The 16,495-nt window shown below is 37.0% G+C and overlaps 1 protein-coding gene across 5 annotated transcripts in view; it reads left to right on the top strand.

Annotated features, from left to right (window-relative positions):
- The window catches only part of LOC117392115 (protein PHTF2-like), a 76,902-nt gene extending 61,054 nt beyond the window's left edge, over positions 1-15,848 (top strand). For all 5 annotated transcript variants that reach the window (XM_033990100.2, XM_055231919.1, XM_055231916.1 and 2 more), the window contains 12 exons: positions 6,658-6,804; positions 7,261-7,417; positions 7,980-8,050; positions 8,142-8,270; positions 8,766-8,851; positions 10,049-10,241; positions 10,574-10,705; positions 10,840-10,926; positions 11,012-11,167; positions 11,241-11,336; positions 11,667-11,792; positions 12,571-15,848. In XM_033990100.2, the coding sequence (XP_033845991.1) occupies positions 6,658-6,804; positions 7,261-7,417; positions 7,980-8,050; positions 8,142-8,270; positions 8,766-8,851; positions 10,049-10,241; positions 10,574-10,705; positions 10,840-10,926; positions 11,012-11,167; positions 11,241-11,336; positions 11,667-11,792; positions 12,571-12,591 (1,401 nt within the window). In that variant the 3' untranslated portion in view covers positions 12,592-15,848. The remainder of the gene's footprint in view (positions 1-6,657; positions 6,805-7,260; positions 7,418-7,979; positions 8,051-8,141; positions 8,271-8,765; positions 8,852-10,048; positions 10,242-10,573; positions 10,706-10,839; positions 10,927-11,011; positions 11,168-11,240; positions 11,337-11,666; positions 11,793-12,570) is intronic.
- Positions 15,849-16,495: the final 647 nt, after the last annotated feature.

Genomic DNA, 16,495 nt, shown 5'->3' with positions numbered 1-16,495 from the left:
CACATTTGTGAGCTGAAACATAATGAAAATCAAGTCAAATCAAGGCACTCTCTCACAAAATGGCTCTCAAGCGCCAAAATTATCATAGGAGACAATCGATTTGTCTTGGACTTGTGAAAAAATTCACAGGGGCCTTATTTGTGATGGGGCACAATGTGAGACAGTCACATGACTTCAGTTTTTATGGCTTACGAGAAAAATAATGGGTGGAAAAAGTGAGTGGTATCAAAAATTAGAACTCAACGAGCTCTAATTGTCACTGAAGACCCCGAGAAAAAAATAATGAAAGACGACTGTTGCGCTCCCTCAAACTTTGATTTTCATGGGGCCAATGGGAGCCCGACTCGGAAAAAAGTGAACGTAAAAATCTGAAACTCACATCAAAAAATAAAAAATGTCAGGACATGACAAAAATAATATTATGGCCCCGCCCTAAAATGTAATGGAAGTCGGCCTTAGTCAGAATGACAAAAGCACACAGCCTCACATTTAGGATATCTCCTTGCACAGTTTTCATCCCAAAGACTTCAAATTTGGCTAAAATCCACTAAACTCATGTGTGCTTAAAGATTATCAATTACATTTTAAATATGACTTTGGGTGTGGTCATGGTGAATTTTCAACAAAATAGCTAATTTTGGAATATTTCAAAAAAATCTTCTCCTTCACACATTTTTTGTTGGGAAAAAGCTAATACAGCGTTTATGCACATTTGTTAGCTTATGTTATGACCCCACCCTAAACCCTACAGGAAGTCGGCCATTGTGGGCAGAACCCAATTTTTTCAACATTTTAACTCTCATGTTTGAATTTTTTACACCATGGATGTTCATTCAAGAAACTTGCAAATTGGTTAAAATGAACTAGACCCATGTGGGATTACAAATCTCTCCTGAATTTTTTTTTATTATAAAATGTGGGTGTGGTCAGCCTGCAAAGAAAAAAGCTATTTTTTTAAGTATTAAATCGTGCGTAACTTCAACATGCAGTTTTCATTGGGCATTAATATACGTTTTGTTCAAAATCTTGATCTGAGTGCATAGATATGCAATTTGCATATGTCAAACATTACATTGCTCCACAGTGCCCCCTTGAACTTTTCAATGGTACGCAAAAAAATTACTTACTTAGTTACTTACTAATTACTCACAAACATTTGAAATTTGGTATGGACATCCCTATTGCCATACTGAACAAAAAGCCAACAAGAACATACCTCTATTTTTAAAGGTGTTGCCATGGCAACGTCTGACATTTCTCATTGAAATACATGGGTTTTGGTTAACTGAGATGAAAAATTATTACTTTGTCATAGACCATTGAAATGGTACAGCTATTCCTCTCATAATACTGACCAAAAAAGCCAATGAAGACATACCTCTATTTCCAACCATGCAGGCGTGACAATGTCATAAATGGTCTCATTGGAATGGAGTAGTATTACTGAGACGCTGATTTTTGGGGGAGGGACAATGTAAGCGGGAACGCGAGGCAAGAACTACATAGTGGCATGTAACCCACGGTCGCAAGGGGTGGCGAGGGCCTTTATCACTGCTTGCAGTTTTAATTATTATTATTCTTCTTGGAATGGAGCCACTTTTGACCCCCTGAACGTTAACAAAAAATCAATTTTATTGTACCCAAAATTCAAGGTTGGTGAAAAATGTATTATTTTGATGTATGTCAAATCAAAATGACTCAATAGCGCCACCTCAAAAATCAAAATACATTATGGCAATGAGAGATCTTTTTTCATCGCAGACAAAAGAAATTTGGTACAACCATAGAACATGTCAAGACAAGTAAAAAAATATATTATGACCCCACCCTAAACCCTACAGGAAGTCAGTCATTGTGGGCGGAACCCCATTTTTTCAAAATTTTACCTCGGATTTTCATTCAAGAAACTTGCAAATTGGTCAAAATGAACTAGATCCTTGTGGGATTATAGGCTACTCTCCTGAATTTTTTAAAGTTAAAAAATGTGGGTGTGGCCAGCCTGCAAAGAAAAAAGACATTTTTTGAAGTATTAAATGGCCCATAACTCAAACATGCAGTGTCCTATTTCCTGGCATTAATATACTTTTTGTTTACAATCTTGTTCTTAATGTAATGATATAAAATTTCACAGGTCAGACATTATATTGCTCCACAGCGCCCCTTGAACTTTTGAATTAGATCAAAAAAATTACTTTGTCAAAATCATTTCAAATTCGGCAGGGACATCTGGCTTGACAAACTGAACAAAAAAGCAATGAGCAACCATGTTACCGTGGTAACATAATAAATATGTCATTGAAATACATGGGGTTCAGAGTACTGGACTTTGTTGTAGACTAAATAGATGCTCTACACTAATCAAACTATGGTCTAAATTTCAAGGTTGGCGAAAAATTTTGTATTTTCATGTGCAAAAAAATTAATGTTACAAAATGACTCAATGGCGCCACGTCAAAAATCAAAATACATTATGGCAATGAGAGACCTTTGTCATCGTAGACAAATGAAATTTGATGCAAACATAGCACATGTCAAGACAAGTAAAAAATTATATTATGACCCCACCCTAAACCCTACAGGAAGTCGGCCATTGTGGGCGGAACCCCATTTTTTCAAAATATGTTATCTTAATAAAAAAATTAAGATATTTTATCTTATCTTAATTTTTTGCGCCTCGGATTTTCATTCAAGAAACTTGCAAATTGGTCAGAATGAACTAGATCCGCATGAGAATATAGGCTACTCTCCTGAATTTTTTTAACCACTTAGCGTTCCGACGGCCCGCCCGGGCCTTTACGTTACAAATTTACAGCAATGTACGTGTATTTCTGCGTCACCCACACAATCTACACATCAAATGAAAGCTACGGCATTCATCTTTCTGAATATGTAAACCATTTACACCTCTAATCACCACAGTGCTGACAGGAAAGCTGTTTTTACAGAGAAGTCAGAAATGTGGATTTGGACTTACCTTTGAGCGCTCTGGTTCTGTCAAACATCAACATATTCACACAAAGTTGGTCTCATTCGTTCCGTAAAGGTCCAGAGAATATAATCCAGTCAAGAAATTATGTCCACAAAGGAAGTTAGATCCTCCATGTCCAATCTGCTGCAGGAAAGTGAAATCTGTTCCATCACTTCTCTGCATTTCTTTTGTCACTTTCAGGCATAATAAACTTCTGACAGTGCCAACTTTATTCCGCAGCGCAAAACAAACTTGTTAGCTTGTGATTGACACCAAAGTTGGCCAATAACGTGGGGGCTGTGGGTTATTGGACAGTGAATGAGAGCTACAGATGACTGAAAGAGTACGCCCCACTCTCCCCCTTGTAGAATCAAGCTGTTACATTACACACATTTAGTGATGTTTTCTTTTTAAAGCCCATGAACTGCGGAACACGCTGATGCGTGACATGCAGTGGTTTACTGTAAACAGACGGAGTTTGCTGCGCGCGTAATAAAACGAGACTGGATATAAAGATCCGCGCGTAAAATTACGCGCGCGTGTTGCGTAATTTTACGCAGCAGTTTTGCGTTTTAAACATGACGAAACGGACAAAACAAAGGAAGTGCGCGACCGAGGACACTGTGGATGTTTATACAAGTTAAACTAGAGGCATCTCGGACCCGGAGCGGTTCGTGGAACCGAGTGAAGATCTCATGGTGGACTCAGGAGTAGAGAGACCTGATGTTTTGATGGACTGGATGCTGTTCCTGATCGGTAAGCGTGGTTTATTCTGCTATTCACTTAATTGTGGGTCAAATGTGTATCATGTGTAATCATTAGCATTAGCTAATGCCAATCTGGGCCCCCGACCACCACCAATCATCACGCACACACCATTTGGGTGAAGTGTCTTGCCTAAGGACACAATGACAGAAATTGGTCCTCCAACCTTCGGGTTGCGGGACCAAAACTCTAACCACTGAGCCACTGTTGCAGAATGACTGTCTCACTGTACAATCATGTACAGTGTGTTTGTTTTTTGATTGTTTGCAGTGTGTGGTTTGTAAATATATATTTATTTTGACCCATAGCACTTGTTTTGACTGCATGTTATATACAAATATACATTTTATATTGTGTTTTGATATGATATATAAATGTACAGTAATAGAGCAGCTGGGTGTGCAGATACAGATTCCTCTCAGTGTGAGTTTTCAGTAGAGCCTCACTGATGTCTGTGGGTTGAAACATTCAAAAGTTATTGCACTTTTTCCAAACGTTCTCCAAATGTCTTCATTCGGATAGGTTTGGAGAGGCCTGGACTTACTCATGATAAAATGATTGTGAAACTCTCATTTTTATAGGTATTGACCTCAAATTTGAAATGTAAGTGGTCAACAGTTGAGGTAAGGTGTATTTTTGTCCCCAGCTCCCTACTGCAGCTTTCTACACCTTCATTTTCACAATTTTTTTTTGGCGAGGATGAGAAAAAATTTTTTTTATGTGTGTTCCAAAGTGTATAAATGCTCAGCAGACAAACTTACAGTGATTCTGACACCTGTGGGTAAAACTATAGGGTGTTACCTTTACAAAGTCCCCAAACTTGTGCATTTACTACTGAGAGTTCAATAATGGTGATTATTTTAATTTGGAGAGGTCAGAACAAAGGCAATTTCACCAAAATGACCCGGAATGCTAAGGGGTTTTAAGTCATAAAATGTGGGTGTGGTCAGCCTGCAAAGAAAAAAGCATTTTTTTAAAGTATTAAATCGAGCGTAACTCACACATGCAGTTTTCTCTTTCCCGGCATTAATATACGTTTTTTTTCAAAATGTTGATCTGATCTGTATAATATGTCATTCTAATGTTGATATATTGTTTTTGCTAAAAATATTATTATTAGGCCCGAGCCCCTACATGGCGTAGGGCCTATTGACTCATCGTTGTAGTCTGTTTTCAAGAAGTTGCGCAACTTCGTGTGCTCTGTCGTCCCCTGCACAGACTCCTGTATCCTATGCAATGCATATTTGTTCTTGCTAGCATATCAGCGTCAACATTGAGTCAATGGGCGAAGCTCTCAGACAAACCGGAAGTTGGCCATCTTGGATTGAAAATTCCGAAATGCAAAGTCAGCGTTTTCGCTCACGTCGCATTTTAATCAACTCCTCTGAGGGAGCTTCACTGGCAGGGCTGAAAATCCCTGGACCTCATCTAGACAAGTGGGGCATCAAAAGTTATCCAATTTATGATGATGCCCACAACAGCTTGCATGACAGTTTGCATGCAGCGAAGCATGCAAATTTCCATCGGATTAAAAAAAAATTTCAAATGTCAAAATTTCCGCACACAAAGTCCGATTCGGCTAAAATTTGAATCAGTTTTAAAACTTTCATGCCTAATTCTACTATTTATGAAAGAATTAAAATTGGTGCAATAGCGCCCCCTACAGAATAACAAGAGGGTACAGAGGGGCAAAATATTGACACAAAATTCCACTGGGTCATCCCAATTAATAAAGTCAATCAGACCCATGTCATCTTTTGCTCTGTGCCAAAGTGCCCATGTTATCCTCATGGGAATGCTCCCAAGTTTTCCCATTCATCTGAAAAATATGGACTAATGATGAGAAGTGCAGACCAGAGCTGCAAGAAAACAGAGAGTGCCGGGTCGGCCGAGTGCAAAGCGTCACCTGCGAGGGCCGTTCAATGCTGGTCTTGACATTAATTTTCAATTTGATGCCTGCAATACGTTCCAATACAGCTGGGACGGGGCAACCAAAGAATGGGAAAGTTGAGGAATGCTTAAAATACACCTCTTTGGAACATTCCACAGGTGAACAGGTTAGTTGGAAACGAGTGGGTATAAAAGGAGTATCTCCGAAGGGCTCAGTCATTCACAAGCAAGGATGGGGCGAGGTTCACCACTTTGTGAACAACTGCGTGAACAAATAGTCCAACAGTCTAAGAACAATGTTTCTCAATGTACATTTGCAAGGAATTTAGGGATTTCATCATCTATGGTCCATAATATCATCAAAAGATTCAGAGAATCTGGAGAAATCTCTTCATGTAAGTGGCAAGGCCAAAAACCGACACTGAATACCCGTGACATTCGATCCCTCAGGCGATACTGTATTAAAACCAGACCTGAATTTGTAAAGGATATTATACATGTGGACAAAACTGTTGGTACAGTTAATGAAAGAAAAACTCACAGTGGTCACAGAAATAACTTAAATCTAACAAAAGTAATAATAAATAAAAATTCTATGAAATTTAACCAGTGAAAGTCAGAAATTGCTTTTCAACCATACTTCAACAGAATTATTAAAAAAAAAAACAACAACTCATGAAACAGGCCTGGACAAAAATTATGGTACCCCTTAAAATGATGGTGAATATGCATAAAAATATTTGTTTATCAGTTTGAACATTAAATATGTCTTTGTAGTTTATTCAGTTCGATATAGGTTGAAAAGGATTTGCATATAATTCTATTCTGTATTTTTGTTTTTGTTTTACACAGCATCCCCATTTCATTGGAATTGGGGTTGTACGTACGTACGTTTTGCCTCTACAGTTTTACAGACTTACATGACCTTTACAAGTCACAGAAGCCTGTTTAACAACATTATCCTGGCCAATCTGGTTGAATTCTGACTCAAGATATCATCCATGCTCTTGTTTCATTATATGAAATCACCTCAGGAGCCTGCATCAGATGAGGCTTCTAGTGAGGAGGACCCTGAGGTGTCGTACAGCGCCCTACGGAGGGGTGTGGACAGAATGAACAGCAACGAGTGCACACTCCGCAACCGCAAGAGTGCACACCATTACAAGAAACAGTACAATGAGGTACTTTCACTTTCCCTGTTTATGAAAGCGTGAATGAATGATAATACATCTTACATAGGGTTGTACAATTAATCTACTTTTAATTGATATTGAGATTCAGTCATTTCTTGGGGATTTTAATTGAGAGAGCTATTCATGAGCTATTTTGAAACATTTTCAAAAATGTACAGTTTTGTTTTAAATTGTTAATTGCTATGGCAACTAGATTCTCATTCTGAAAGCCATGGATAGTCCATCGTCTTGTCAGTAAAATCATGTGGTGTGGAGCTGTGTTCAGTCAGGAGAAAGACATTTGACTGTTTTCATGCTAAATGGGCAGGATTAAAAGCCTGCATCTTTTATCTGTTTTTGATAAGATATAGTTTTATTGAAAATAAGGATGGTCAGTATAAGGAAAAAATCCATCAAAATGATTCATCATTTTGTCATAACTCCCACCTTGTGCCTTTTGTTCAGGAAGTGCCAAAGTCGGGCACTAGTTGCAGTTCTCGCTGCTCCAGTCTCAGGACCCAGGACTCAGAGAGCACCCGACACGAGTCTGAGACTGAGGACCTGCTCTGGGAAGACTTTCTGCACTGCGCCGAGTGCCGCTCCTCGTGCACCTCTGAGACCGGTGGGTATAGGACTGTTAAGCCTTATTCATACGTCTTCCAGAAGTTTGTTCTTGAACCTAGAGCTGCAAGAACAAAATGATCAAGACTTGTTAAATATTATGAAGTATGATTTGGCCTTTAGCTGCTGTAGTTCCAGCTCTAGAGCTGTGCAAGTAATTTTAATCGCATGTATACTAGAGGAATACAGTTGGGTTTTTTTTCAACTGGAAATTATTAATTTGTAAACGTACGTTCTACCATACAATTCTCAGCTGCCCTTCACCGCAATCAATGTCACACACCACACCACACAGATATGAGGTTGAGACTACTAGGTTAGCAGATTTTATAACTTTGAGCCAAGATTTGATTAACTGCAGAAAATAAGTGAACTGGTTTTCAATTTCCAGGAAAAATATATCAATTGTTCAGCCCTAGAATTGATTTGGATAAGTGTTAACTGTTTCAGCTTTTGGAGCATTTATGGATTCATGGATGTCAAAGAAAATGTGTTGTTCAAGTCAAATCTAAAATTATTTTAAACCTTACAGATTAAAGCATCATTTTTTCCATACTTTACAGAGGGAGAAGGAGCCGGGACCTCTGTGTGTGGACCCTCCAAAAAGGAATACAGAGATGACCCTTTCCACCAGGTCTGCTTCACTCACACTTATTACCACTATTACTATTAAAATCTTTTATAAATGAACCTATTTCCACTGTTTGTGTGTATGATGTATGCAGGGTCATGTCCCATGGCTGCACAGTTCGAACCCCGGTCTGGAGAGGGTGAGCGCCATCGTGTGGGAGGGAAACGAATGTAAAAAGGCAGACATGTCTGTGCTGGAGATCAGTGGCATGATCATGAACAAAGTGAGTGTCTCATACAGAGATGATAATTAGGCCTGTCACAGTAACACATTATGAAGTAAGATATGCTGTTGAAGTCAATATAGACATAAACAGTAAGATTAAAACTAATCTATGCCACTGACACAATAACCCTTATGTTTTTTAACCATATCATATATTTAGAATGGCTTTTTGGGGATAATTCTACTTATCATGTAATAGATAAATAGCAAACAGTTAACACTTAAGTTTGTATCTATGATGAGTCATAGAAGTTATTTATTCAAGTCTACAGCTCAAATCTTAGTGTAGAAAAATGACAAAACCTCCTCACTAGTGTTCATGTAAAGTGCTAATGGTAAATATTGATCCCCAAACGTTATTGTTGTATGTAACACATATTAAACAATCAGTTAATGTAGTAATTATTGTGACAGGCCTTTCAATGACTGTAGTCTTTATTTCTCTAAATGTTTTAAACCCATGTTTTGTGTGTTTTTATATCTCTATGCACAGGTGAACATGTACACTCCAGGCATTGGGTATCAGGTGTTTGGGAACCTTGTCTCTGTAACTCTGGGCCTCACTCCATTTGCCTTCAGGTACTTTTAGTTACGATGAGTTAGGAAAGAAGTGTCCAAACTATGGCCCAACGATCAAATGCGACCATCAGGCCAGTTTTTGTGGGTTCTCAGGCCTTCTGCAGAATTGACTCAAAGTACTGCACATTTTACGAGTGCCACTAGAATGCCACCATAACCTCAATAACATACACTACCAGTCAAAACTTTGGACACACCATCTCATGTAGCAACGAAAAAACGTTAAATAACTCTACAAATGTTTATATATATATATATATATATATATATATATATATATATATTTATTTATTTTTTTTTTTCAAATCCTCAAAGTAGCCACCTTTTGCTTTATTGAAAAATATTTAAAATTTAACTTTACTACATAATTCCATTTATCTTACTTCATATATCTGATGTCTTCTGTATGTACCGGTATATAAAATGTAGAAGGTGGTAAAAAAGTATTGAATGAGAGGGTGTGTCCAAACTGTTGACTAGTAGTGTACATTGTGATACAGACCTAAAAGTAAAAGTAATGTTTCAAGCACTTGAAATATGTTTCAGCATGGGTCCCTCAGTAACAAAACCTTTGATACCTTTGTTTCATACAACTATATATGATCCAAGCTTTTTTTGTCCAATTCCAAACACTTATACTGTCACCACAGACTGCACAGGTTGGCCCGATGTTGGCAATGTTCACACCACACTCATCCCGCTCCAGAGAAAAGAAATATGTTGTAATAGCAAGATATTATATCTTAAGAAATATACAGTCTTTTACATTACAGAGACAAAAGTGCAGTTTTGTTGTTTAAATTATAAGAAGAACAAAAAGAACTGTACCCAGAACAGAGCTGAAGGTTTGCCTGGTGCAGCAGTGCAGTTTTCTCATCAATAATGTTCTACATTTAGTACTGGTTACATTTTTGTGTTATTTTAAGATATTGGTGAATATAAATATCAACAGTTAAATATATATATATATATATATATATATATATATATATATATATATATATATATATATATATATATATATATGCGTACATCTACTTCAAAGTTTTCAAAGTTTCTTCTTGTGTTTATCCCCAAATGTTGTAACAGTTCGTCATCTTTGACAAACTGCAGGCTCATCTGCTCAAACAAATATGAGTGTTTTCAGTTTGCCGTATCAAACATGTTGTTTTTTTTCTTTGTCTTTCCCTCCCCCAGACTGGCGCAGTACCGGGATGTGGATCAGCTGACCTCTCTCTCAGGTGGAGAGTTTCTGTCCGCAGCGTTCGGGGTCAGCTCAGGGTCAGACGTGCTTGTCGTCACCGTGGTTACTCTCAGCTTCCTGGTGCGAGTCTGCCTTATCTGGCTGTTCTTCTTCTTGCTCAGTGTGGCAGAGAGGACCTATAAACAGGTGAGAGCTGAATTGTGAATATGTTGACAAAATGTAATAAGGTCATTTAAAATCCAACACTTTTCCCGAAGATAAGCTAAACTATTAACTAAACTATTTCTCTAGTTTTGAATAAGGACTTGAAAGGTCAAATCACTCAGTGACTCCAAATGTCTCATACTGGAGTGTCATTGTAACTGTGTGTGCACAGAAAACTACTTTCAGTAACAAAAACAATCAATGGTCTGAGGAGCTGGTCTGGGGAGGGTGACATCTGAGTCTGCTGTGTGACTGCTGCCCCCTCAACCCCCTCCAGACATGCTGAGGTATCTAATAGAAAGATATTTTTTCAGAGGCTGCTGTTTGCAAAGCTGTTTGGTCACCTGACATCAGCCCGCAGAGCCAGGAAGTCTGAGGTGCCCCATTTCAGACTGAAGAAAGTCCAGAACATCAAGATGTGGCTTTCCCTGCGGTCCTACCTCAAGGTACAGCAACTTTTATACCATCATTCACTCAGTGAAGCACAACTTATATAGTGTAAAAGTATCCACCAAGTACAAGAGGATCCTGCCTTTGAACATGAACATGAATGAACATGATTTTCTTTGTGTACTCTCAGAGACGCGGCCCTCAGCGATCTGTGGATGTGATAGTTTCATCCGCCTTTCTTCTCACTCTGTCTGTGGTCTTCATCTGCTGTGCTCAAGTAAAAAAAAACAAAAAAACATTCACTTCTGAAAATAGCAAATGTGGTCATCTATAAGCTTAGAATCAATCCTTTCTGGCTATAGTTGCTGCATGTCCATGAGACGTTCCTGGAGTGTCATTATAACTGGGAGTTGGTGATCTGGTGCTCCAGTCTCACTCTGTTTCTGCTGCGCTTCGTGACTCTGGGCTCTGAGACCAGCAAAAAGTACAGTAACACCTCTATCCTGCTCACTGAACAGGTGTGTAATGTAGAAAAGAACTAGATTTACTGCTGTGTACAGATGATGAATAATGTTTGTCTTTGATCCTCAGATAAATCTATATCTGAAGATGGAGAAGAAACCAAACAAGAAGGAAGAGCTGACTCTGGTCAATAATGTTCTCAAACTGGCCACAAAACTGCTCAAGGTTGGAATGAGAGTTTTGCATCTAATGACAGATTTGTGTGTAACCATGGTTCTATCAATCCCTCCTGACTACCAGAGGGCAATTCTGTAAGCTGGGGACTCCCGTAGAGATCTTCAAGAGTAGCTTAGAGTAGAGAGGTGACTTGCCATCTGTTTTGGATATGTTCCAGACACTGAACTGAAGAAGAGAAAGAGAAGAAAAAATGTAGGACACGCTGGAGGGATTATGTCTCTGTGCCCTTGGGGGTCTCCCCCAAATCCCACAATCTGATTGTGGAAATCAAATCAAGATGGATGGATGTATTAAAATAATCTATTTGTGTGTTTGCAGGAGCTGGACTCTCCGTTCCGGCTTTATGGACTGACCATGAACCCTCTGCTCTACAACATCACTCAGGTGGTCATTCTGTCCGCTGTGTCCGGGGTCATTTCTGACCTGCTTGGGTTCAACCTCAAGGTAATAACTCACAAAATCACTAAAACATGTTACAGTACAGTGAAATGTTAATATGAGACTGCTACAACTACTGCTGTAATTCAACTCAAAATAATAACAATGGAAGGCTTGCCCTAGCTAGCCATAAAACATCTAGTATTAACAGTAGATTAGACTTTTCCAAAAACCTAGGAACATTGCAGAAACATCTTTTAGAGCTGCCAATTGCTGTGATTGTATTTAGGGTTGAGCGAATTGGGATATCTAATTATGATCGTAATGTTTGTCAGAGAAATTGCACTTAGATTTTTTATTTTAATAGTAGCATTTTGTTCAAAGTTCACATTTTAAACATGTTTAGAAAGAAATGACAAAAATCTGAAGTATTAAACTGTAAAAGTAATACAGGAATTGCATTTCAGAACATGGTTAAAATAAAACAGGACATTTTGCCATTAATGGAAAAATTTTGGTACTTAAAAATTGCAGCCTTTGTGATTTTCTAATGGTGTCCATTCAATTTATGATCAGGTTCCATTGCGATTAACTTTGCAGCCCTAGTTCTATTTCATCCCTACCAACCACTCAAAGACAGTGCTGAAAGTTCTGAATGATTCCCTTTTTGGTTTTGGCTGTTAGCTTTATGTTTAAGTTTATGTTTATGGTCTAGAGAAAGATGTATGGCTATTCGGGCTACTTCAGACTAGGAGCACATAGTCAACTATTATTATGATAAGGTTAGTCATTTTATACATTTAGAGTATTAACTAATCTAACTCTAAACTTATTTGTGTTTCAGCTGTGGAAGATCAAATCATGACAGTGACCTGATGCTGACCCCAACTAACCTTTGACCCTTATGTTAACACTTTGTGCAATTCACAACTATTTATTTACCCTCGCAGTGTTTCTAGGTTTATATGAATTTTAGGTTGTTTTATTTTATTTGTTCACTGCAAAAACGCATTACCTACATTAGTTTGAAAACACTTGAATTAGGATTATTTTAGTTAATTTGAACATTTTTGGCTAGTTTAAATTTACTTGAAGAACTTACAAAATCAGATTTGCTAAATATTTTGAACTGGTATTTTTCAAGGCAATAACATAAGTTTAATTTCATTTTTAAGTATAATTTTTGTCTAATTTCAAGTGTAATATGGACAAAGTATGACTGAATTGTCTCTTGATCATAGTTTGAATCAGTATTCTTAATTCAATACATTTAAGCCAATGTAGACATTTTTGCAGTGTTTTACACAGACAATGCTATGAATACACATTTATCAAGTATTATGACTGTCATTGACCCACTGCTGGTCCTTTAATAACGAATCTAAGTTAAAGACACACTAGATAATTTTTCTGGTGAGATGCCAGTTGTCTCCAGAGATTTTATTGCTTTGCCTGGAATATTCCACAGTATGGCATTACTCTTTCAATTACAGTTGTTTTTATTGCTGAAAGACATGCATTCTTACTGTAAGCAGGGTCGACTTGCTTCCAAACCACAGTTCAGATCTGTGGAATCATCTGCTTTCTTCATAGAGACAAATGATTTGAATGACTTTAAAGTAATATCACCATGGAGACAAGTAGATGGCTGTTTCCCAACTAGTGTGTTCTATTTTTACTTTTAACCCTCTATTTTCACACATGCTGCCACTTCATCACATTTTGTATTTACAATGAACATACTAGATATGTTGAAACATGCTGTACGATTACTATAGAAATCATACATCTATGGTAGATAGCCTCCGAAAAAACGTATAGGGAAATATAATGCGCTATTATATATTCTTTAATTGAAAACTATTTGCTGGTTTACAATCATCAAAGTCACATTTAAGACTCAAAACTGACAAAGGTTGAAATTCTGTCCTCCTCCTTACTTTAGATTGTTAACAAAAATATATTTATGGCAATGCCTCCATACAAGTGTAAGGCATTATTATTATTATTATTATTAGACCAGTTCACAAACATATTTTTTTTTCTGTTTTTAGAAGGTCAAGCATTTATTCTTGTATTATTATTTTTGTGTGGAAAAAACATGATGCGATTACGTTTTTTTTTGACTGATGACAGCAATTTATAATGTTAGCGAGAAGGACATTAAAGCGGCTATGTCTTGCTAAATTTGTTTCTTTCATTTTTAGCTTGCAAACATGTTATATAAAGCCTGAAAGTGCTCCCCAAATCCTGCCCACTCCAGGAAGCATTGACCAGTCGGCAAACTCTAAAAAAAATCCACTTTTTTATTTGATCAATTCATAGCTGTTTTAATGAATTTTCTTTCAGCTAATTATCATTTTAAGGAAATATTTAGCTTTCTTTTTTATTTTGATTTGCAATTTAAAAGTTTTAGATAAAGACATGAAATGTACAATTAAATACATTTCAGTGTATATTGCGCCATTAGTTTTAGTCAGATGCTTTTGAGATTGTAGAATTGATAGTTTGCAGTGTGGAGCTGCATGTATGTCTATGGTGGAATTTTCAGCAGTTACCCTGCACACATTAGCAAATACAGCCTAATACATTTTTAGATTATCTAAAAACCCAAGAAGAAAATTACAAAATGGTTTTTAAACCGTTTAGGTTTTAAACAAGGACAAGGATGACTAACTATTGGCTAACTTGTGACTATAATGTTATTTAAGAGGGACTTGTTTAATAGAACAAATCAGCTCTCCAGCTAAATCAGTTCTTTCTGGTGAAATTGTGTGAAAACAAAGCTCAAAGAAACTGAGCCTCAGACAGAGCAGTGCCTCTATTTAGCTTCACACCATCCCCCTAGCAAATGTTAATGACAGTTGCATGCATACTCATACTTATGAGTATGCGTTTCTGTTCTGAAGTGATCAATACTGTATCATTAAAACTAAATATAGCCCCTTTTTAATGTCTGGTATTGAACTCAATGCTTTCAGAAACCTGTAGTAGTTTGTACATGTAGAATGAGTGTGTTTTAAATTATGCACTTTAAAACTTTGACATGTTTTTTAAATAAATTGCATTTGTCTTTGAGATGTTTTTGTACCTCAAATGCTTGGAGTTTACTGTTTTTAGCTAATGTTGAAGATGTTTGAAGCCTTTCAGACTTCCTAGTATGTAAGTGTGCAAGTTTTCATGTACATGAAAATGTACTAGAAATGGTTGCTTGGTTAACTTCATGCTAATTAAGCTAGCTTCATCCAGAGGGTGGAATAGTATCTTAAGTGGATATCCTTTTAACTGTAGAAATCAAGAACTGGGTCTTTTGCATTTACTCTTAACATTTTCTTCACATTAAAATCTGAAAATGGACAATCAAAAAGTTCCATTAGTACAAATTGTAAGCAAATTACAATCCAAACTGTTACACGGTTCAACTTTTTTGCAAATTCATTTTACCAAAGAATTATCATTGACCCACTGATATAAAAATTCTAAATCTTGTAATTGTTTATACAGTCCCAAGATGGCTGCTGTGTGTCACCAAAAGCAGATTTTTCTTTTACAAAACTTGTCCTAAAAGATTTTCACACAACTTTGGTTGGGTTTCGCCATCTTGTCTGCCCAATATTATAACACGCACAATTGCTTTTATAGCATACCACAGTCTCATAGAAAATCCGCATACAGTCCAAAGGTAGCTGCTGCATTCTCCACTGCAGCTGATGCCACTCTAGAGCTCTATCCACTGCAGGCTTCATGCTTTGAAACATTAGCATTGTGAAATTGAGTCTATGATAAGGAGAAGACCAAAGTGCTTATTTCTGTTTATTGTTGATGGAAATCGAATGTATTCAACTTCATGCTTTAAAAATGTGTTGTCTCATTTTGAATTATTTTTTGTTTGAGTTTTCTCGTTCATGCATTTTTTTTTTGTAAAGCTTTAGTTTCTCGCACTCACTGAAGAACTTTTCTTTTATAGTTTTCAAAAAAGAACAAAGTGACATTTCTGTTGAACTGAATCTACATACAGGACTCTGTTTTGTGGTTTGAAGAGTCTTAATATTTAGATTTGTGTTTTTGTGAACTTGTCTCTCAAGTATCTACATTTTATAAGAAAAATAAAATATGAAAAAAGTGGTTCGTTTGTATTTTGTCAAGATAATATTTGGGACTTCTTTAGAGAAAGAGACAGTATGTAAGATTTGGATTTTAAAATTCAAAAACTCATGTGTCCCCTGATACGAGGTAAACATGATTGTAATTCGGATTTATTCTTAATTATTTAAGAATAAATCCAAAATAAATTAAGAATAATCTTAATTTAGTTGTTGTAATTTGGTGTTTTGGTTCTCAAGACAATAATATAGCAATATGAGCCTCACATGAGTCTCATTTGGGTTGCCAGTGTCAATGCTGAAATTTTGGTTTAAACCTCCAAATTCTCACTACCTAAACCCTGGTACTTGCAGCCAGTCATCTGCAGCTCAGTGAGTAAATTCCAGAGATTCTGAGCCTGGCTTGGAAAAAATAAAAATAAAATTTATGGTATGGGTCCTCTATCTGCAGGTTTAGGCACTGACGACCCAAGTTCAGTTGTCATTATGTGATTTTTATTTATTTTTTTCTACCTGTGAGAGCACAGGCTACAAACTGTACCTTTAACACAGGTCCATGGCCAGCGGAAGGCAGCATGATGGCTGACATGATACTGATGTCAATAAACTAAAGTGTAAAATAATGAAACTGCGAAGTTTAATTCCTCCCCCTTGAACTGCCACCTT

Source organism: Periophthalmus magnuspinnatus, chromosome 23 (genome assembly GCF_009829125.3).
Source record: "Periophthalmus magnuspinnatus isolate fPerMag1 chromosome 23, fPerMag1.2.pri, whole genome shotgun sequence".
Classification (NCBI taxonomy): Eukaryota; Metazoa; Chordata; class Actinopteri; order Gobiiformes; family Gobiidae; genus Periophthalmus; species Periophthalmus magnuspinnatus.
This window is presented reverse-complemented; position numbering and strand designations above follow the sequence as displayed.